This window comes from Mycothermus thermophilus, assembly GCF_041956435.1.
Source record: "Mycothermus thermophilus strain CBS 625.91 unplaced genomic scaffold VTJ04scaffold_4, whole genome shotgun sequence".
In the NCBI taxonomy this organism is placed as follows: domain Eukaryota; kingdom Fungi; phylum Ascomycota; class Sordariomycetes; order Sordariales; family Chaetomiaceae; genus Mycothermus; species Mycothermus thermophilus.
In genome coordinates, this window is record NW_027191430.1 from 2975689 (window position 1) to 2998082 (window position 22394).

Genomic DNA, 22394 nt, shown 5'->3' on the forward strand with positions numbered 1-22394 from the left:
TACCTACCGGGTACAGGTAGCCGGAAGAGGGGGCTATAGACCAAGTCCTGCGGTTGTGTGCATCATCCGTGCCGTCCTGCATACTTGTGCATGTCGATGTCGTCCGCCATTGACTGCTGAAGGAGGCTGCCACTCGTAGATCTAAGGTAATCTGGGTTCCAACGAATGCCCAGCTGCAGGCAGCCTCACTTCACCACACCCAACCAGCGTCCGGTCCAGATGTCGAGTGTTTGCCACTGGATTTGCATAGGAGGATCCCGATTGCATTTCCAGCATTCGCTCTCATCCCCGGCCCCTGACTGACGTGTCTTGTTCTTCGTCGTTCCTACGGTAAGTGGAAGATGCAAATCTTTCTCTGGTCTATGGATGCTTTGTGTCTTGGAGTTCTTTGTCGAGGATGTCAATTTCATGGCCCAAGTCCATCGTCTTTTACGTTCCGTCTGCCTATCTGATCCATGGAACCTGGTTGCTAGGTGCCTAGTTGCACTGCATTGTAATACAGCTAGGCGTGTGCGTTGGACGTGTCTTGATCACGGCCGGCAGGGCAAGACATGCAACTACTTTGTGTTGACATCAAGTGGACAAATGTCTTGATCTTTCTCGATTGTCTTCCCCGCATAAGCTCCCATGGCTGGTCTCGTTTTGAGGTTGCCTGCCGGTGTTTTGTGACGGAGTGGACGACTGCTGCATATGTCGGAGGGCGGATGGATGGAATCTGCATCGTTGAGCTGCAGCCTGAATAGTGTTCTTCATTGCACACCTACAAGCTTGCCACCAACTGAGCATCTTCATGCAAAGGTCAATTCAAGCTCACCGGTAACCATTGAGGGAGTCGGAGACATTTGCCAACAAGAGATACGTAGGCTGTAGGCCTCAAACGACTGCGGAGAATAGGCCTCAAAAGCGGGCCTGGAAAGGCAAAGTGTGCCTAGGCTGGAGCTGAGGGGCTCTATGTGGCTCATTCATTCACCGTTCAGATTTCCGTTGTCATGAGTGGAATTGCAGCCTGCCTCCCAGGTTGGAATCGACTGCTTTGTCATCAAACACCTCACTAGCGAACAATGTCTGCCTCCCAAGGGAAAAAAGGGTACCAAGGCAATCACAGATCCGCCTCAACGGATACATGTACAATCGTGAATGTGTGCATTTGGCATGCTGCACATCATATTCTCCTGGCCACTCACTTGGCCAAGCTGCAACCAGCAAAACAATGCTCTCTCTCAGCCCACCTTGTTCTCTATCGGAAGCGTTCGTATCTATCTGGATCAGAACGGTTGCAGACGGTACGACGATGGCAGGTTACGAGATCGCGGGGTGCAAGGCGGGTAACGCGAGGTGAGGTGGATAATAGGCGGCCGTTATCTGAGCAGCGGCCGGCGGCAACGGACAATCCCCAAGTAAGGTGAGGAAGTACTGCCCGCGGATGGATGGGTGGTTGGACGGGATGGTCTCAGCATTGCGTCATTGACTCACCCGAGATCATAGACATCAGAGACAGAGAACGTTGCGTGGCCTGGGTTGTGATGAAACATGACACTGCATTCGCGCCATCGGAGGTTCTAGATTTTTGGTAACGGATTTTTCAGTGCCTTTTTGCAGAATAGATTGCTTTTTTTGAGGGCATGATGGCTGATGTGTAGTCTTCGGAAGTGACACAACGACGGCATCTTTTTTGCATCTCGCAAAGGGCGTCCAGCGTCTGGGCGGCCTGAGGAGAAAGCCGTGTGGGGGAGGAGCTGGAGTGACCCCCTGCCCCTGTCACGGGGTCGTTGGCGCACAGTATCCGCACCCTGAAGAGATGTACCAAGAGTCGGTTTGGAGACCCAGATTTCTGAGAGGAATCGGGGCTTATGAGGAATCCTGCATAGTACTATGTAGACAGACCCGTGTGGACTAGCATACCTAATCTCTTGTTTCTTGTCAAGATTTGTCTCTACGTTGTGCTGCAGGCAACGTGGAATCAAGACATACTATCTGATGTCAAGAGACACAGTCCACAGAACATTCACACTGTCAGGACAGTTAGCTTGGCTGGCTTGGCATGACGAGACCCCTGCTCGACCCACTGAGACCCCTGAACCGCCGAGCAAGGGCCCGGCCTCGGGGCTGCGAGCTCTGGACCAAGCAGCGGCAGCTGCCTTTCCCAGACGGTCACCGCCTGCACTTCGGGGACTGGTGTTGACCTCGAATCTCCAAGTTCTCGGCTCCCGTGTTCTCTCTGGCAACCGTCTTCCCCCAACTCCAAACATAACCTCCAGAACCTCAACACCACCGGCACAGCCGTCACAGCTGTTAAGGCTTGGGCTGTCCGCCACACTCCCCTGCCTTTTCGGGGCCGTATATCCTTTTGCATCCCATCTTATCGCCACCCCGTCCCCTCCCCCTCCTCTCTTCTCCATCATCCGAACATGGCCGCTGTGAGTTGTGCAGCTCGCCCGCTCCCTCCAGCCTGAACCCGACCGCCTTGGTGACTTCGCCGACCCCTCGCCCGGTTCCATTCCATCTCCTCGGCAGAAATCCGACACTGTTCTCTCTGTTCAACTTCGCTGCGACGAGTCGACGCCGTATCATTACTCATCCTCGAGGCCCCATCCTTATCTTTATCGCCGGCTGAGATACCGCTCGATATATTACCTCCCATTCTCGGCCCCTGCATCATCCATGTGAATCAACAGCTTCGCCCCCAAAGACTCGCAGAAATGCATCAAACACCGCGTCACCCTCCCCGGGTCTCCTCCCCGGCCTCTTCCCCCATGACAAACCCGGCCAGAACAAACAACCCGAGGGAACGGATCCGCTCCTCCTCCGATGCCTCGGGCCAAGACGGAGGCGACCCCGAGACCCCCGGCTCCGGACCCGGCTCCGGGCCCAGCCGGGAGTCTATCAAAAAGTTGGATCAGATCATCCAGGTACGCCGCTGTCTTTGTCCAGGGAGATCGTCGGACGAGCTGACCACCGCAGAACTTCTACTATAAAGCCGCCGTACTGATCCTCCAATCCCGCCTCAACACGACTCCTGTAGCCGGCCGGGACGAGAACCGGAAACCGAACCATTGGGTAAGCCATCTCCAGCCAAGGAGTCTCAGCCAGACACGTCATCCTGACCTTGCTTTGCCAGTTCTCCATCGACACGGACGATATCGAGGACTTCCGAGAAGAGCTCCGCGTCTACAGGCATTCTGGCAGCTTCGAAAACCGCCCTCCGCCCATGATCATCGAGTCCTATATCGATGCCTCCAGCATTTCCAGTAGCCAGAGCCTCGTCGTCGTCGATGACAACGGCAAGCGCTGGGACGTCCTCGAGGCCCTGAACGCCGAAGACTACGACGACGCCGACGACCTTAACGCAACCAGGGGCCGTCGCAGCCCCCGCAATAGGGAGGTTATCCTGGAGCGTTGGCGCCTCGAACTCAAGTGCCTCCCCAACGTCGCTCGCGAAGAGTTCGGCCCCATCTTGCCGACAGTCTATAAGAGGGCCATCGTCTTCTTCCGGTCGCTCTTTGTCTCCACCCGCATCATGCCTTGCTGGAAATATTCCCAGCAGGCCCTGGCCAAGGGCATGCACCCGGCGCTCGAGGTCAAGTGCCGAGTTCTCCACGCCGAGCCCGAGTACCTGCCGTACGATCCCCTTCGCGTGCCCCTGGTTGAGGGCCATGATGCCGTGACGGAGTACGTCTTCACGGATCTCGAGGTGCCCGTGGGTCGTTTTTATGCCTCCGTCACCTACCGCAACGATTGTAACTTCCGCGTCGACGATGCCGAGTCGCTGCTGAGCTCGCGCTTCATGGGCATTGATGAGCATTATTTCCGGCCCACAGTGCCTCCGCGGGTCCGCCACGAACGCGTCCGCTCCGATTTGTACGGGATCGAGCCAGGCTCGCTACCATCTTCGCAACGCCATGATCGCGGACCTCTGGGGCCTCAGCAAACCTACGGGAGCTTGTCAACCTTTCACGGTGAGGGTGCCCTGGCCACCAGCCCTATCACGGCCCTGCGTTCCGTGCGCCCCATCGGGTCCGACACCAGCTCGCCGTCCGCCTCCCCATCACCGAGCGTCCAAGAGCCCGAGCCTCCACACTCCCTGCCCATCCGCGGTGCGGCTGCCCGTGCTGCTGCCAGCGGTGCGCGTCGGCCTTCGCTGTCTTTCCAGCCGTTCAAGGCCGGCTCCCTGTCGGGCTCGCCGCGCATCCCGCCAGATCAGGATGTACCGCCATCTCCGCAGTCACTGACCCGTCAGGCCGTTGCCACCGCAGCAGCTACCGGACCTACGCGAACAGGGAACCGGTCCTCCTTGACCATGGGCTCCGCCGCCTCGCTGCGAGGTGCTCCTGTTTCGGCGCCCCAAGACATTCCGACCACCGTCTCCGGATCACCTCGCCCTGGCAGCCGTTACAGCAGCAGTTTCTCCCACCGTCGGAGTCGCCCATCGTTTGGTGGACAGAGTGGACAGAGCAGGGGCGAAGACGACCAAGCGAGCAGTGGGAAACAGAGCCTCTCGTCTTCAGCTCAGCCAGGGTCGGGTCTGCTCACCGAGGTTGGCGGAGTCGGTAGCTCGGGCTCTTTCGCGGCAGACGACGACAATATCTCAGACTTCCTCAAAGCCTTGGAAAGCCGTAAGACTCTCAAGAGCTTTGAGGTGAATAAGAAAGGGGAGTCCCTCGCCTCAAAGAGGACCGCCGCTCAGCTTTCGCGGTTCCAGATGATGCGTGAGTCCAACAACGCCCTGACCGACTCCATGACTTCGTCGATCCACCTGCAGCGCTCTTCCAGCTCGTCTAGTCGGCAGCTGCCGAACGTTCCAGGCATGGTGAACCCGTCTCCCTCCATCTCGTCTTCATCTCCGGGCAAAGCTATCTCGCCTCACACGCCCCACACTCCTGCCATCCCTTCGCGTCTTAGCGAGAACTCCATCATCGACTACGCTGCCCAACGAGGCCGGAACGACACGGGAACTTCGGCCGAAGACCAGAGCCCTGCTCTGGAGGAGGATGAAGACGACGACGAAACTCCTATGGTGACGCAACAAGACGCCGGCAGTGCCCACGAAATAGGTTCTGGCACTGCCGGTACCACAACCACCGGCGCGACGGCAATCGATATCCCCCTCTCACCGCGTCTGCACCTCCACGCCGGGGGACACGAGACCCGTCGTCCCGCCTCCGTCGCTCACCGACAGCATCGCTCGACTGTCTCCGGCGAGTTGGGCAGTGGCGTCCAACGCCCGGCCAGCACGGAAGGTGTCGGAGCTGCCGCCGCTGCTGGGCGCGAGGGACCACCGATTAGTGCCCTTCGTGCTTACCAGCAGCAGATGAGGGAAGCTGGAACCGCTCCTGCCGCTCAGGTTGCAAGAGCCGCTGGTCTTGCTGGTGGGACAACCTCATCTGCAGGTGCCGTTTCCACATCTGCCGCCGTCCCGGCGTCCTCGGACTCCGTGTCTTCCTCTCCCGCTGGCGGCGCACCAGTCTCCTCTTCGGCTGCATCTGCCTCCGGTTCTGGCGTACCGTCTAATCCAGCTCCTGGTGCCGTCGCTGCTGGAGTTGCGGCCGTCAGGGCTGGAGCAGGGTCCAGAGCGTCTGGCCGACCTGGGTCGTTTTCTTCCGCTAGGTATGGAGCGAGCTTGGAGGGCGGCGACGACGAGCCGTTGTTGTTTGCTATGAGCGAGCTGGAGAGGAGGAGTTTGGAGGAGGGCAGGGCCCCTGGTGCCAGCGCTGCTGGTGGTGGTTCCGGCGGTGCTGCTACTGCGAGCGGAAGCGGGAGCGCGCAGTCGGGGAGGTATGAACCTCCCAGAGGGGTCTCGAGGAGGGGTTGGTGATGACAAGAGGCCTCGTTGACTTTTACCCTTGGCTGGCCGGTTGGGATTCACCCTTTTGCAGGGGACCTGGCTGAAGGATGGAACTATCATGCTGAGGTGCAGGGACCATGGACAGGATATCTTCCTTTGCCCAGCTAGCCTGGGCTTGGCTCGTCTGAAGCAAGGAGATATGCATTGCTTCTTCTAGGGTCTACATTCATATTTTCTTATTTTCTGGTTTCCTTCAGCATGGGGTTGAAGATTGGGCTTGCCTTTTTTCCGGGAAACTATCTCTTCAAGGCATCACTGGATGGCATGGATGAGAGGAGCAACCGAAAGACAGACTCGGGAGTGGGATGGGTTTACCAAGTCAGACGCATTTGTGCGCCTCGGTGGTATAATTTCTCTCTGCTCTCCTCCAGACAAATCATGGGATCGCATGACGCAAAGACACGACGGGACGAAATAGGATTGACCTGCAATGGACTTGGGGGTAGGTGGTGCATCTGGCGTTTACGGCGGGTTTTCTCTCTCCAGGTTTGTGCGTTCAGGGGGTTCAGGATTGGGCTGGACTCAGGGTCACCAGCTTGCGTTGTGTCGGGTTGGCTTGGCTTGGTTGGTAGGGAGGAGTTTCGGGAAGTCTGGTAGATTCACTCGGCAGCAGCATCAGCAGCAGCAAGACCGGATTGGATTGGGATTTTCCTTTGGGTATGGGAACGCAACTTTGAGGTTGTGGTTTGTTTACTTACGTTAGTGGTTTGTTGGGTTGTTACGTTTTAGTCGCTCTCCTCTCCTCTCTTGGTTGGCTGGATGGATTGGGTTCGGTTACTGGTTTGCATTTTTGCACGGCATACTACTCGAGCTCGTACCTATGTTCGGGCGGGGGATGGAGACTAGGTACCTACTGAGATGTGTGTTGGTTTGGCTAGGGGGTTGAGGATGGATGGCGAGTTGTTGGGAACTTTTACGTTCTGTCTGCCGTAGCTTGACCTGCTTGCTAGGCTGGTACTTATGGATGGCGAGCGAGCTGGCAGGCGGGCTACCGACCTAACCTACGTTTTCGTACCGACTTAACTACCTACCTTGCGCGAGTAGCTATCACACGTCTGGTTGTGTTTATATACTTTGCTCATTTTATCATCCCTGTTTCTTGACTCTCTGAGGAGGTGGTTTGCGGTCTGAGCTCTCCTCGTTGCCATGGTTGTGAGATTGGGTAAGTAAACAAACAATGGCTTCAGGGGTAAAAACGTGAAGGTCGGGGGGCTTGATTCTTGTGGACCAGGACGTAATAAAGGCATACTCAAGCAAGTCTGGTAATCAATTCCGCTGTGGTTTCTGTGCTTGACAATCTAGGACAATGTGTTTTGCTGAAGTCATCTTTGTTCTGGTGTTGAGGCAGGTTTCAGCGAAAGATCTTGTGGCTTTTGGGATGCCACCTCCCTTTCATCCTTCTCTTCACCTCTGTCTTCACGACTTCTTAGTAACCTTCCATCCAGCCTTCATTTTGCTTTTCTGCATCACGTTTCTGACAGCAATGTTCTTCACGACCTCCTGTGCAACCTTCTCCTTGGCTTTCTCCTCATCTTTCTTCATCCATGTCTCTTTCGCTTTTCTCCACACCTCTCCTCAGACCTCTCTTCATCTGTCGCTTCACATTGTGCTTCACACTTCGCTTTGAAGCTTTCTTCCCAAGCTTCTTCGTACCTCTACGACTGTTTTTTCTCTTCAACCTTTTTTGATTACCATCCTGACAACGTCCTTGAAGACCTCTGCAATTTCTTCTGCACCATGGTTCTCTACGTTCTCCATCTCTTCATCCCTTTCACACCCTTCTTTCTCCGCACATTTGTCACACCTTCACGCCTGTGTCTACACAACTTTCTTTACAACACTCTTCCCAGGCTTCTTCACAAAGGTTTTTTTCACAACCCTCCTGAAAAAATCCCCTCCGCCCTTCTCCTAACTTTCGATACACCTTTGTGTATCCGCTCATTTATACACCTTTCTCCGCCATATCTTGATTAATATTAACGCCTTTGTTCACAGCTTTCTTTATACTTAGCTTTATAGCACTCTTCACAACTTTCTTCCCAAGCTTCTTCGCAACGTTCTTCACAAATTTTCTTCTTTACAACTATTCATTCAACCTTCCCTTACAACCTCTCTTCCAACCGTTTCACAATTCCCTCCACAACACCCTTGGCAATACTTTCCTCGACTTTCTTCCATACCTTCCCAGTTTGCTTATCGCTTTCTTCACCACCTACTTCATCCCTCTGTTGACGAATTTCTTTACAACTTTCTATTTGACCATCTTTTCGACTTTCTCCATCACCTTCTTCGCGACATGACTTCCTCTTCAACTTTTCCTCGACCTTCGATCCCCTATTCTCTTCTTCTGCTTTCTCCGCGGCCATCTTTATAACCTCCTCGGCAACTTCATCCAGAGTTCTTTAACACAACGGTTTCTTGGACTTTCCTGTCAGCCTCTTCCACAACCTTCTCAAGTTTCCATTCGACTTCCTCCGAGAGTCCTGGATTGGGATGACGGCTCAGTCCGCGGTCCACCTTTTCGTGGTGCACCTGGCAGACACTCGCACCTGTCCTATGACAAACCATCTCTCGACAACTTTCTTCACGAGCTTCCTGACCACGTTCCCGATAACCTTCAGAACTAGATTCCTCGCGACTTTCTCAACAACCTTCTCGACAACTCCTACAACAACCCTCCCAACAGCCTTCTTCGCAACCCTCTTAATAATTCCTTTGGAAACCACCGTTTGGATAACATTTGAGAACCTTCTTAACAATCTTCTCAACTATTTCTTCTTAATAAGGACCTCCCCAACATCTTTCCCAATCCATCTTTACAACTTTCTCTTCACCGTACTTTACAACCTTCTTGACAGCGCTATAGACATCTTTCTTAACAACCTTCTTGACGACTTGCTTAACAGGCTTCTCATCAACTTTCTCAACGGTATTATCAACAACCCTCTTCACAAATTTCTCAGCTACCCTTTCAACAGCCTTCTCAACAAGCTTTCCAACGAGGTTCTCCAAAATACACCATCCATAACATTAAGGGCCTACAATATTCTCTCGCCACAATCATTGGGGTATCCATGAATCATATTTTGCTGGCATCTCCTCTGTCGCGGACTTGGGCGCGAGCGACCATTGCGCCCTATTATACGTCCCGAAAGGTGGCTCGCGGACTGAGCTGTTGCTGCAGTGCAGAACCGCACATCTGGACCACTCCTCTATTCACACCAGACCACATCTTACTACGGTAATGTCAACGTCCGGATTGCCGTCATTGGCCAGCCCTTCGGTTTCTGTTCAAAGACCTTCTGTCCTACTTGGACAGTCATTCCTCATAGGTTTGTCCTGGCACCAGAAAGAACAACGTTTCATTTTACACTAATATTAATACTTTGGAACTTGAGACTAACAATTTCCTAGTATCTAACCTGCTGGGTTTGGATCAATTCTAGCGTCGTACACATATGCTTTTCCCGAAACAGTCTCATATGAGATATCCCCACTTCTGCACAATACATCAACGTTGCGGAAGTCTCAAAGTCTTACCACTTCACTCATTATATCGCGATTTAACGCCAAACCGGTTCCAACAACGAGGCTTTATAACTGAGGCTTGTTCTGCTTCCAAAGAAACAGAATACCTAAGCATATCTTTGGAACTTAGGACTAACTATGATCTCTAAGTGGAGCTATTACTTTTAAGATTAATTCTACTACGCGAGCATATATATTCTTCCTTGTGATAGGCGAATGCCGCGGAATATATAGGTAGGTCTTTGTTTCAAAATCAAATTGGGTAGTGTCGCGGACTTACCTAGAATTAAACCATATTACAGAAGTGCTAACAATGTATTAGGTCACCGTCAGTAACTGTTACTTCGGGTCTGTTGCTAGCGGGATGATCTTATAGTCGAAGACATAGGAATACTTCGCATCACTGCTCATAAATATCGCCTCACCGCGGACAGATTGTCTAGCATGAACGTCCTGTCTATGGCAGACTGCTCAATTACATCGCGGAAGTGCCAGGGCTGTAAGACTCTGAGTCCCCGTCAAAATGTTGCTCACCATAGAAGAGTGATCGCAACATAGGTTTGTCCTATTGCTATAGGGAAGCATGCCCTGTCTTACTCCCTATAATACTTGTTGAACTAGGGACTAACAATGCTCTGCAATGTCTTAAGCCTCTCTGTTTAGATATACTAAGGACATGATACTTTTAACTACTATGATCAAATATATGTTGCCCTACAACGGAGAACTTGCGGGTATATCGAAACTCATTTTCGGCGGCACATTATCAACGTCGGCGCGCGAGTGTCCGAGCCGAAAGACACTTGGTGACCGTCGACATATAATCACCTATAATCACCGTCATTATATAACTCGAGTCTTCGTCAACATATCGCTTCTTACAGATACTATCAATATATAACCTAGTCGCCGTCAAGATATTACAGGTTACTATAGGAGAGCTTTCCAGTATAGGTTCGTCCCATAATTCAACCATCAGACCATGCCATGCTTTATCTTAGTCCCATTCCTTTCAGAACTTAGGACTAACACTCAACCCTAGGTCTATCATCCTTTTTATGATCAGGCAAGTGGAAGATACAACACTTGGCACTATAATCAACATATCTCCTTACTATATGGACCTTTCCAACATCAGTATTTTCCGCAGTAGCTCGGACGCCATAACAGACATATCAAAGCTACAAGACCCTTGGGCACCATCAACAACAAACCTCTTATCACGGGCGATCTTTTTAACCACTCAATTAACAAATGCTCTGCTCTATTCCCATGACGCCGCAACCGTCTTTTTGGAGGATTGGTTGTCAATAAGCATAGAGTCTCAACATGCTTATTCCCAGAATCATCTCCACCTTCTTAACCGTTATGCTCTGGCGTTGAGATACCCGAAAATTTAATTCATCCAACGGTGTCTCTAAGACACTCATCGTCGCCATCACTCCATCCATTCATCGCCAACGTCCACAACATCATCATTACTTCTCACATAAGAATTATATCTAGACAATTCCCAACACGATAACTCTTGACATTCTTACCCTTATTTACATTATCCTCGGCCTTACTGTTCTCGACCTTGCCATTATCAGTCTTGTCAACCTCACTATATTAGGTAACCATACTATTGTTAACTTTACCATCGTCGACCTCACCCTTCTCAACTTCATCCTTCTCAGGCTCACCATGGTCGACCCTACCCTTCTCAGCACCATCCTCCGTCGCGGAGCCCCTTTCCACGGAACCCCTCGGTCCATAACCCCTCGTCGCGGAGCTGCTTGTCGCCGAGCCCCTTATCGTGGAGCCCCTTTTTGCGGAGCCCTTCTCGGCGTCATGCCTCCCGGCGGTGGCCTTTGTTGCAGCGCCCTTCTCGGTGTTGGGGGTCTCGGCGTTGTCCTTCTCAGCATTAATATCCTTCTCGGCCTCATTACTCTTGACCTTACCCTTCTTCATCCCACATTTCTCGACCGTACCCTTCTCGACCTCGCCCTCCTCAACTTCATCATCCTTCCTCACAATTTGCTCCAACTATCATCTCTCTTGCACTCATTACTTACCCTTCGTATTTCTCGCTATCATCCTCCTCGTCATTATCCTCCTCGCCATCATCCTCCTCGACATTCCCCTTCACCTACTATCCCCCATCTTTACCCTACCTCTCATCTCCCTCACGACAACTTTTCATTCCCTTATATTCTGAATTCGACGCCAATACCCTCGTCGGCTTCCTCGAGTCTCCTTCTCAAGGAAATACTGGCTGACTCAAAACGCCGACTTCCGATTCTGACCTTGGAACATCTACCTTCCTCCCGGCTTCTGTTACCAAAGGAGCCATCGCTTCTAGACTTTCAATTGCCCCCAACGGAGCAATTGAGACTCCAACTGAGAGCCAATCTTCCCTCCAACCCTTGCTTGACCAACCACACATCTCTCGCATCGGTTGCTTCGAGTCTCTCCATAACAATCCCTCGAACAGAAAGACTCACCTCAATCCGACCACCTCATCCTTCATACCCTCAGCTTCACCGACCACTTTAGCGTTCCAAGTCGCGACTACCTACTTTAACAACCCACAATCCTTTCTTCATACTGCCTCAAATTGAGCAATCGAAGGCACTACTGCCAACCAGTCCAGGTTTCCTTACCCGACAAGCCAAAATTGGTATGTTTCCTCATTTCCTCGACCAGTTGTTGTTTTCTGTTTCTTGTTTCTCATTGTTAACAATATGAAAGCTTATCTACGTTTCTCTTGGCTCAAGGGAACGCAGACTCACCGGACCAACACCAAGTTTCTTACCCAGAACAAGGTACGTTCAGCGACCGTTTTCAACGCTGAATGGAATAATGAATATTCTTCTGTTTTGCTTCGTGTTTCATTTTTTCTTTTCTGATCCAGCCTCAATCGCTCACAATTAAAACAATCAAGTCTTACAGCTCACCCATTTCAACTCTCCCTCGAGTTCAACTCCCGACACATCAATTACATAAAAACACGAAAACAATCCCAAAGAACACAACCAAACCAGCAAACATGGAGTACTTCGCTGCTCAGATTACCCCCGTAACCAACCAGGAGCGGGAGAGCCCAGTCGTCTATGAAGTTCCGGATCACCTGATTGATCCCATGTTGCTGAACGACAACAACAACAACAACAACAACGACCAGGAGCAGCCGAGTCCCGTTGCGTATGAGATTCCGGATCATGGACAAAACCTGGTCAAACCGGTGTTGTTGATCAATAACAACACCGGCCTTGTGCCAAGGGACGATGCTCTGGAGTGGAAAAATCGCTACAAAGAGGAACATGAAAAACTCCGTGAGGCTCGGCGTGAAAACCGTCGCAAGGACGGAATCATTCGTGAGATGCGGGAGGAAATCCAGAGGCTCCGGGACAGGACCGGTCGAGTTGGGAGGTTTCATGAGCGGGTAAGTGTTATTTTTCACGCTTGAGGGAAAACCGGCTAACCGCTGCTTCTTCGTAGACATGGCCCGACGAACTGCGGGACTATCTTCGCAACTACCATGAAGATCCGGCGATGTACGAGAAGATCTACAAACTCTCCTGCAAGGAGGAGAACATGTCGACAGTCGTTCGAAAGGTCCACCCTTCGATTGAGCTCGCGAAGCCCGTTGAGACTCCTCGCCCTCACCCCGACTGGGTTGGCTTTACTCGCGGCCATGCAAACGCAGGACCTCCTGCACGTGAGCCCGCAGCGCCAGCCGATGGAGTGTGCCATTTCGACAGACTGCCACACAAGCCCTTGGTCAACATCCTCAAACATCTCCTCTATAAACCAGAGGAATTGATTCACTGCCTCTCACGCCTGGACAAGTTCCAACAGCCAGATTCGTTTCCTTCCGCAGAAGAACTTGGAGACAACTGCAGCGGTCTGCCCAAGCGTTTCTTCTGGGGTCGGCGCAACTGCAACATCACTCAAGATGGTGTTGACCCTCAAAGACTCCTTGCCGTCCTCGGCGTCAACCGGCAGCTTCTGTTCCTCGGGGTCCATATCTTCTATGGCCTCAACACCTTCGCCTTTTCCAGCCTAGGCGAGATGGGCCGCTTCTTCAAGGGCATAGGGAAAGCCCGCCTCTCTCGTATCCAGCATTTCGAGCTCTTGTGGGTAGGCAACCAGTACTTGACATTTGCCCCCGAGAATGGAAAAACACCCGCATCGAAGAGGACATACGCGTTGTCATGGCTCCTCGAGCTGCCCAGACTTCGCACACTCGTCGTGCATGTTGACGAGACCAGCAAGCAGCACATCCGCCGCAAGAACGAAAGCCGCGAAGTGAAGAATCTTCTTCACAACAAGACGGCAGACCAGCCCAACAAACGCATGACGCGCTCGCTATGGAACTTGCAGGGCCTTGACTACCTGAGGCAGAAGCGGGGACTGGATGCTGTCCGGTTTTACGACTTCAATCGGGCGCATCGGGCGCATGAGGATGTGCGCAAGCGCGTAAAGGATTGGTCGTTTGCGAAGGATATTGAGCGAATTGCGCACAGGAAGAAGAAAAGGACTTGGTGGGAGCATGACGCGTTGGAGGCTGTGGACGAGCGACTTCCTGTGATCAGGCTGGATGAGCAGAGGTGGGGCCCAGGCCAGGAGGACTGGACGGCTGTCAAGGAGATCTACACCGACAACGGGTCTACCTCATACGACGAGCTCCTGAGGAAGCGCCGACAACGCGAGCGGGAGTTGGCGGAGTACTTCGGCTTTAACGACAGCAGAGAGGGAGCTCCTCAAGGCTCGGATGCCGGTTCCGATAACAGCGACGCTTCAGATGGTGATGACGAGAGAGACTCATCAGACGGCGACGATTCGGACGGATCGGACGATTCTGGCCGCCCAGTCATCAAGTCGAGGTCCAGCAGTCCGGACTCGTTGTTCGTCAGGGCGAACTCTGAGGTTAAACCTGAGGTCGACTCGGACGCAACCATCAGTGATGGGGAGATCACCGACGGAGAGAACGGTGACGATATTGAGGTGAAATCCGAGGATTCTGAAGAGGAGAAGTATGTCCCGGATGAGTACCTCGACGGCTCCGATGTCGACACCGAGAACATCAGTGAGCCAGACTTTGACATAGAAGATTCGGACGGATCCAGCGAACGTTCGGCCGATACAGAGATTACGGATAACAAGAGGGCCGTCATCAATACGTCAAGCAATAGGAACGACACCTCTGTGCCCACCGCCGCTTCATCATCCCTCTCGTCTGCCGTACCAAGACAAACGGCTTCCGGCCCCAACAACACCTTGACCAGTATGAACATGCTGAAGCAAGAAACTCCATCTGCGAACCGCCTTGGGCCCAGGCTCCCATCAACCGGCACCAGCATGCTCGTCCCGGCCGGCGGTTACAACCGCAGGTCCGCTGCCCCGATACCCACTCCCGTTGCTACTCCCGTCGGTGCGGCACTGGTCCCAAGGCTCCCATCGGGCCCGGGGCTCATGAACATGAACCCATCTCAATCCATCGTGCCGGAAACATTCGGTGCTGTACTGGCACAAACAGCCTTTGGTGCCACGCCCACCCCCGCTGCCTTCACCAGTGCGGCATCAATCCCAAGCCTCCGGCCCGGCCCAAGCATCATGAACATCAACACGGCTCAATACAAGGAGTCGGGAACTTCGGGTGCTGCACCAACACAAACCGCCTTCAGCGCCACACCCCTGTCCATCGGAAGTAGTGGGCAAACCGGTATCACAGCGGTCACCCAAGCCAACTTCACGCCAGCCAGCTCTGCTCTTACGAGGCATGCGCCCAGGAGCTCGGCTGACCCGATACTGACCCCCTTTGCCACGGCCAACGCCGCTGCGGTCCCGATATTTCCGCTCAGTCCAGGGCCCATGAACGGGGCGCCGGCAATTTTGCGAGTCTCGTTGGGACAAACAACCTTCAATGCTACGCGCTCCTCCCTCGGCGATACGTGCCTGCCCGCCCGTACCAGAGTGGTCACCGCACCCAACTCCATGCCGACCATCTCTGCTCTCAAGCGGGAAGCGCCCAGCATCCTCAATCCCAGGCCACCTCGGAAGCCGAAAATCGAGCCCACACCCACCAGACTCACGGTCGGCAGCGGTAACGGCATATCTATGGACGACGCAATCATGATCAGCGACGACTCGGATGACGACGGCCCGATCCGCGCAAAGTCCAAGAAGAGAGATCCAGATGCGGAAATGCCGGACGGGGCTGCCTATTACATGGACGTGGACATGGCTGCCGCGGGAGCGGACGTCGACGCTATGGACGTTGATGAGGACCGTTCTGGCCCGCGTGGCGGCAGCACCAGTCATGGTACACGGTCACGTTCGTCGGCCCCTTCCGAGGAGTTTGTGATTGTCGATGACTCGGATAACGGAATTGACTTCGATTCGGACGACGAGATGGATGGGGATGAGGATGCGACGGGAGAGGCTGGCATGAATTTTGAGGCGGAGGAGACCTGATCGATCATACCCTTAGGGTAGGTCAGTTCAGATCTTACTGGCTGGAGTGGAGGGGTTTCTTTTCTCATGGCTCTGTTTCCTTGTCTTGTTTATTTCTCTTCATCCACACTCGTTTCTTATATCTTTCTCTGTTCACGGCTTCAATGGCTCATGGAGTCCGGGGAATTTGTGTTTTGTTTGTCTGTAACTAGTTGCAAAAGGTTCTGTTCACAGGTTTGGGTGCGATGGCTCATGATTTGGGATTTTGTTGACGGGTTACGCAATGTTTGTTGCATGGCATTCAAGATCTTCATGGAGTTACGGGCTGGGAAGATACCATTCGCTTTCATGTATATACACAGCTCAAGACGATATAATCTATCCTCCTCAGTCAAAAGTGATCTTCTTCCCCTGGAATGGAGCCGTGAGCTGCTCCTTGGCCTTTCGTTTTGCTTCCCAGCTGGGATGTAGGGGGCCAGTGTCGTCCCGTGCCCTTTGGGGCTTTTTGGGAGGAGGTCCTTGGCTTGGCTTGGAGTCTTTGCTCGTCGATTTGCCGGCATGGCTTGCTGGTCCGTTGGTCCGCCCCTTCGGATTCCCTCCCTTCTGCCCAGAATCACCACCGTCTGCGGCCGCATCCTTATCCTTCTTGCCTTTGTCGAGCAATGGGTTGCGGATGCCTTTCTTCCAGGGCTTCGCTCCCGGATCCACGGCACCGCGCTTGAGGTCCCACCCTTCATCACGGGCATTCTTTTGTTTCTGCAAGTGCCTTGCCTTATCTCCATACTTCTTTTCCCAAATGGCCTGTCTCGCACGTTGACCGCGTCGGTTCTTCCGGACGGGAGCCTCGTCGATCTCAGACGCTGATTCTGAGCCCGAGATGTATCCCGTCATGAGCGCTGGGAGGGCCCACACGGATTCTGCTTTTCCGGAACGTTTCTCCTTCTGTTTGGACGTGGCCGGCCTCTTTGCCGGCGGCGACCGAGATCCAGAGGATGAGCTGTCGTTATCTGAGTCATCTTGATCGCTCTCTGATGTTTCATCGTCCTCGCTGGTTGAGTCTTCCTTCTCGGCGGCGCTAAAGTCGAAGAAGTCATCACTGCTCTCCGCCTTTGCAGACCTTTCTGACCTGTCATCTTCAGAGGCCCCATCCTCGTCACTGTCCTCCTCACTATCCTCGTCATCATTGCTGTTGTCGTCTTCCTCCTCCGTAGTGATTTCCATAGGATCCAGCTCCTTGGCTGACGGCTTCCTTGACCTCCCCTTGATGAGTATCTCCTCATCGCTGCCGCTCTCCTCGTCTGACCCCAAGCCGAGAAGTTTATCCAGTTCAGCAACGGCTTTCTCCTCGTCCTCTTCATCGATTTCATCCTCGCCGGAGTCAGACTGTGGCTTCTCATCCTTTCCAGAGCTTGTCCCGCTTTCTTTTTCGCTCTTTGTCTTGGATTTCTTCTCTTTGGATTCCTCGGCGGCCACATCTCCATCGTCATCTTTCTTTGACTTCTTATCTTTCTTTTCCTTCTCCTTCTCCTTCACCTTCTTTTTCTTGCCTGACTCTGACCCGTTCACTGCATCTTCCGCCTTCGTCTTCTCCTTGTTCTCCCGGACATTCGAATCCGTCGCGCCATCGCCGCCATTTCTCACCGCCTTTTCCTTGCCAGCTCCCTTTTTCGGTACCTCCACACCTAATGCTCGACACATCTCCTCCACAGCCTTCTCAACAACCCGCTTCACTTCCGGCCTGTTATACAGCGCACTGGTGACATTGTGCAACAGGGCGCGTTCCTCGTCGGTCAACTCTGGCTTGGGCACACCGGCTCGGAGGGCCTCGGGAAGACGGTCGCCAGCGGCGGCGACTGGCTTCAGCCGCAGCAGCGATGAGCAGAGGTGGGCATGGGCAGTTTGATGCAGGTCGAGCGACTTGAGGACAACCACCTCGTTCTCGATGCGGGCGCGCTTTGCCGGATCGGTCTTCTTGTCCTTGAGACGCTTGGATTGGCGCTGGCGCTCGTGGCCTTTGGCGGTTTTGAGGGCGTGGAATAGGTCACCGCGGAGGCGAGCGAAGAGGGCATCGAGTGAGGGCTCATCGCGTTTCCGTTTGGGCATGATGGCGGAAGATGTTGTCGCGGAGGGTCCAATTGGTGTGGCAATGAGGAGGAACTGTATATGACCCCGGCTCTCACTGATATCGGCGCGGGTTTACTGGCGTGAGCGGTGGTGGTGATGGTTCTCGTGGTGTTGAGCCGTGAAGCTCCCGAAACGAAAAGATGGAAACCGCCCCACCAAAATTTTAGTGGGTCCACAGCTCTGCGGCCCATTCCAAGCTAACCCGATCCGGTCAAGTGTTGCCAAGCCAACGCTTTCCGAACGCGGTCGCGCTTCCAAGTTTGTGTCGAAGCTCAACGCGTAACTTTGGCGTGTAACGTAAGGAGGACGACCGAAGGCATGGAACGCGATCAGCTCTGCCCATTCACCTAAAACCATCGAATCTTTTTGACGACCACCTAAGTACCGGGCGGCGGAGGGCCACGCCGATACTACATCTCGTCAAGACGAGTTATCTACGACATCTTCGGCCCTCGACATGCGTAGCGCCATCCTTGAGCTTCAGACTTCCGGCTCTCCGACTTGGCTAAATTCACCATCCCCATAACGACGCGACAGTGCTACGCAACTTTGTTGTCGTTTTTTATCGATTTAGCCCTTCGCCTGTGTCACTGTTTTCTTAGATTCCCGATTCCAAAACAGCGCGCTCGCCTTGGACCTCTTTCTTCCTCTCCCTCGCTCTGCGCCGCTGCGCTCGACCGCGCGCGCCGATCCGACCTCCCTCGCCATGGCAGCCGCAGGACGCACCATCCAATACACCATCCCATCAAGGGAAGACTTTAATAAACTTTCTGATGAACAAAAAACACGAATCAACGAGGCGGTATGTTCGCTGCCAAACCTCCGCGCTTTCCCGTTTCTCCGCGTCGCTAACCACCACCTCCTCCTAGTTCGACCTTTTCGACTCCAACAAGGATGGTCTCCTCTCGTATGAGGAATTCCGCTTCGTCCTGCGCGCGCTAGGCTTCGAGCTTCCCAAGCCGCAGACATACGAACTGTTAGTCCGCCACGGGCAAAAACCCGCCAACTGGCCGCACGACCAGGACTGCGCGCCCGTCTACCGCCTCTTCAGCCTCGCCACGGCACAAGCCATCGCTGGCTCCCTCGTGCGCGCGCGCGACCCCCGCGAGGAACTTCGTCGCGCTTTCCGCTTGTTCGATATCGACGGCAAGGGGCTCATCACACAAGATGACTTGCGTAGGGTCAGCAAGCAGGTCGGGAACAACATCCCCGATGCCGATATTGTCGCGATGATTGAGGAGTTTGACGCGTCTGGGAAGGGGGGGGTTGACGAAGACGAGTTTTTGCGATTGATGATGTCGAAGAAATGAGAAGTGGTAATCTTTCTGGCGGGCGCGAATTGGTTTGTGCGTTTATTGCAGAGGAGTCGGCAAGCTTCGTTTGATACCCGGGCCGCGTTTGTCGGAGTGCCTGTTTGGATGGGTCCAAGAAGACGGAGTGTGTTAGCCGCCGTGGGGACTTAGGTAGGATTTGACAGGGCGGGAACAAGGCACAGGACGTTCAGCGACTCGAATTCTGGGTTACGATATACACTGCACTGTTGAAGGAGCATGGGCATTTTGGCATCTAACAATATACACTCTTCCCAGTTTTGGCGATTGCCACGATGTTCCTTTGGTCCACTGAACTCTCTGAAGGAGGCTGCTCGTCTGACTCGCAGCCGTCTGCTCAACACGGCTGGGTGTTCTTGGCCTGTCAACCACCGAGTGTTAACCCCGACCAATCTCGAATCAACTCAACTAAGGACAGTGTCGGTGAGTTGGACGAAGGGGCCTGAGGAGTAACAAGGGGTGGAAATATGGCTCTTTTGGCACCGATAATATCGACTGGTCCAACCTTGGCGATGAGAGTTCGCTCTATTATGCAGGATAGAAGAGTGGCTCGAAAAATTCTGGGATATTTTTTTCCAACATTTTCACCATCCCTGGGCCATGATATGGAGGTTGATAAGGCAACATAGTAATTACTGCCTTTCCCGGGTGTCCGCCTCGGACTAAAGGAGAGAGATATCGAGCTTAGTTCCCTGACCAAAACAACAACAATGACGCAGAATTGTAACGTAGGCGTCCTGAATCGAGTCCATCATGCTTGAATGGCAGGCCTTAATCTGGCGAACATATCAACGTTGTTCAATGGCACAACAATTCAATCTTCTCCTATGTAGAGGAAGGCCGTGAGCAGCTAGGAATTCATGCTCCACAAACAAGGCTGGCTCGTGTCTGGGTCACGGCCGCGGGACGAAGAGGATCCAACGTCTTTTCTCGAGATCCACTGACTTAACTATGTGCCAATCCTCAAGAGGGAAGTGGGAATTTGAATTTACCTACCTACCTAGAGCCTGCGAGGCCACGCAATGCCTAAGTTGAGCACCACCGGCATATCACTGTGTATGGGATGTCCCGAGTACATGCCTGTACTTCATGCATCTCGGGCGCTTAGGGAGGTACAAGATCAAGTGGATTGGCTCTGGATCTTGACACCACATCATGAAGCAGAAGCCGGTGCTCTCCTCTGTGTCCCGGAATCGGCCGAAGTGGAGGATGGCCGCAGAAACCGCGAAGGGCAAGGACCCGATGTGTCTATCTATTCGTGAAGCGGGCACTCCCGTCGCGGATGCGGGGGCGGGTCGTTCAGCATGAAGCCGGGGAGGGGTATTATACAAAGGGTGTTGCTGATGACGATTTTTGATGATTTTCATCTCTACTAAGGACATTGGTACACTGTGACAGTGTGAATATCAATCATGTGTGCACGTTGTCCTTTCCGAGGGCCATAATTTGCTTGCAGTTTGTTGCGTTAACGAACGAAGCTGGAGAATGCCGGCCACGGAGGTGACCTGGTTCGCTTCATCCGTATCCAGAACTCAATCTGACGGTGTGTCTGCAACCAAACGAAACAATCACAGTAACCGACGCGTTGATTCCTCAGACTCCCATAAGTCTCAATTCCATGGTTGCGACTCGGGAGATAGGAGTCCGTTGGTCCGGAATGAATGCCGTTATCAATGCCCATTGATGCCCATAATGTGGGTTTCCAAACCAGACCGGTGCCGCAAGTGCGCATAGGTCCCACAGACATAGCAACCAAGATAAGCTGATGAGAACCGTGGCCGGAATGAAGCCTATCATCAGGACGGGAAGCAATAGAATCAAACGGAAGCCCGGAGGCCTCCTTGCCTTCGCTACCTGCGTGATTGTCACAAAATGTCTAAGCAATGCAGCAGACCGGTGACGGAATCGTATTCAGCCCATGAAGTCAGTTACGTAGGTGAGTCCTCCGTAGAGGTAGTATCAGCCAGACACCCTTCAGCTGGGCGTAGGTATTGTTACACAGCCCCACCGCCACTCGGCCATGCTCGGATATCAAGATCAAGAGTCAGCCCCGGCCGGGAAAGCTGATGAACCCGGGGTCGGCGGATCCCGGGGAACGGAGAGGGCCGGGAGACGGGGTGAAAAGTGGAGGGGGTGGAGGCTATCGGGATCGGCAATGTTGTGTGGACCTCCGACACGGAGAGCCGAAGAGGCACGGCCTACGATATTGAGCCCCCGGGAGAGGCAAGCTTTTACGTTATTGCGAGGCGGTGTACGCCTGTTTGAACCACGGTCAGGTGAACTGGAGCGTGATGTAGGAAGAGGCTGCATAAAGCTACTCTTTTACTGTGTATAAACTGCTGGGAGGTACCTAACCCTGATCCTGATGCTGGTGATAGAGGTCGCTTCAAGCCCGGGAGAAATCGGAAGGGCGGTGAATGCTCGGGGCACCCCCGGGTGTGCTCGAACCCAGCAGAGCTTCCAGATCAGGGGCATCGAAAAGCGGTAAGATTGATCCGGGGATTGTGAGACGAATGGCGAGCTGCTCGAACTTCTGGGGTTGGTGAAACACAAAGAGATCTCATCATGGCCATGCTCTTACAACATTGGACTCGGCGTCCTTGAAGCCAGTGATCGTTGTCTTTGAACAGGAGGGTTTTCTACTCCCATGCACTATACTTTCTCTCTCCTCTACTCCTTTCCATGTTCCGCAGCCATCCAGCCCTTCATTTTCGCACCTATTTTCTTTTTCGTCCATCTGAGTTTTCTTATTCTCTTCTCTCCTCCAAGGAAACATGACCAGCGACACCCATTGCCGGCGTTGGGCCGTCAGCCAATCATTTTACATGCTTTGACAATCACATGCAGGCGACAACGACCAGGCCTGGCCCTGCGCCAAGGTCACGTTCTCGCCCGGTTACGTAAAGTGGCTAGGTCCCAGCAGAAAGATTGTCACGTGGATGCATCATCCTCCATTCTCCAGGTTCTCCAGCTGCTCCAGATTTCTCCAGGTTTCTATCCATTTTTATCGTCTGTTGTGCACTGTGTTGTGCACGGTTTGTTGATACCGGCACACAAACGTTGCTGTTGCAGGTCTGTGATATCGGGCAATGTCGGAGGAGTAGTTGATGCATTGCGGGCCGCTGCCC

At 53.3% G+C, this 22394-nt stretch overlaps 7 protein-coding genes across 7 annotated transcripts; 4 read left to right on the top strand and 3 right to left on the bottom strand.

Annotated features, from left to right (window-relative positions):
• Positions 1-2699: 2699 nt before the first annotated feature.
• VTJ04DRAFT_6806 (uncharacterized protein) lies at positions 2700-5812 on the top strand (the record flags this gene model as incomplete). Its single annotated transcript, XM_069365066.1, has 3 exons — positions 2700-2909; positions 2962-3057; positions 3119-5812. 3 exons carry the CDS (start codon positions 2700-2702, stop codon positions 5810-5812), a joined length of 3000 nt encoding a protein of 999 aa, XP_069218830.1.
• Positions 5813-6040: 228 nt separating this feature from the next.
• Positions 6041-6545, top strand: VTJ04DRAFT_6807 (uncharacterized protein; the record flags this gene model as incomplete). Its single annotated transcript, XM_069365067.1, has 2 exons — positions 6041-6284; positions 6343-6545. 2 exons carry the CDS (start codon positions 6041-6043, stop codon positions 6543-6545), a joined length of 447 nt encoding a protein of 148 aa, XP_069218831.1.
• Positions 6546-6616: 71 nt separating this feature from the next.
• VTJ04DRAFT_6808 (uncharacterized protein) lies at positions 6617-6924 on the bottom strand (the record flags this gene model as incomplete). Its single annotated transcript, XM_069365068.1, has 2 exons — positions 6617-6838; positions 6916-6924. 2 exons carry the CDS (start codon positions 6922-6924, stop codon positions 6617-6619), a joined length of 231 nt encoding a protein of 76 aa, XP_069218832.1.
• Positions 6925-10981: 4057 nt separating this feature from the next.
• VTJ04DRAFT_6809 (uncharacterized protein) lies at positions 10982-11323 on the bottom strand (the record flags this gene model as incomplete). Its single annotated transcript, XM_069365069.1, has 1 exon — positions 10982-11323. The coding sequence occupies one exon, from the start codon at positions 11321-11323 to the stop codon at positions 10982-10984; it is 342 nt and encodes a 113-aa protein (XP_069218833.1).
• A 1078-nt stretch (positions 11324-12401) lies between these two features.
• On the top strand, positions 12402-15832 carry VTJ04DRAFT_6810 (uncharacterized protein; the record flags this gene model as incomplete). Its single annotated transcript, XM_069365071.1, has 2 exons — positions 12402-12797; positions 12854-15832. 2 exons carry the CDS (start codon positions 12402-12404, stop codon positions 15830-15832), a joined length of 3375 nt encoding a protein of 1124 aa, XP_069218834.1.
• A 366-nt stretch (positions 15833-16198) lies between these two features.
• On the bottom strand, positions 16199-17914 carry VTJ04DRAFT_6811 (uncharacterized protein; the record flags this gene model as incomplete). The annotated part of the gene is made up of 1 exon (XM_069365072.1): positions 16199-17914. One exon carries the CDS (start codon positions 17912-17914, stop codon positions 16199-16201), a length of 1716 nt encoding a protein of 571 aa, XP_069218835.1.
• Positions 17915-18641: 727 nt separating this feature from the next.
• On the top strand, positions 18642-19245 carry VTJ04DRAFT_6812 (uncharacterized protein; the record flags this gene model as incomplete). Its single annotated transcript, XM_069365073.1, has 2 exons — positions 18642-18737; positions 18805-19245. 2 exons carry the CDS (start codon positions 18642-18644, stop codon positions 19243-19245), a joined length of 537 nt encoding a protein of 178 aa, XP_069218836.1.
• Between the last annotated feature and the right edge of the window lie 3149 nt (positions 19246-22394).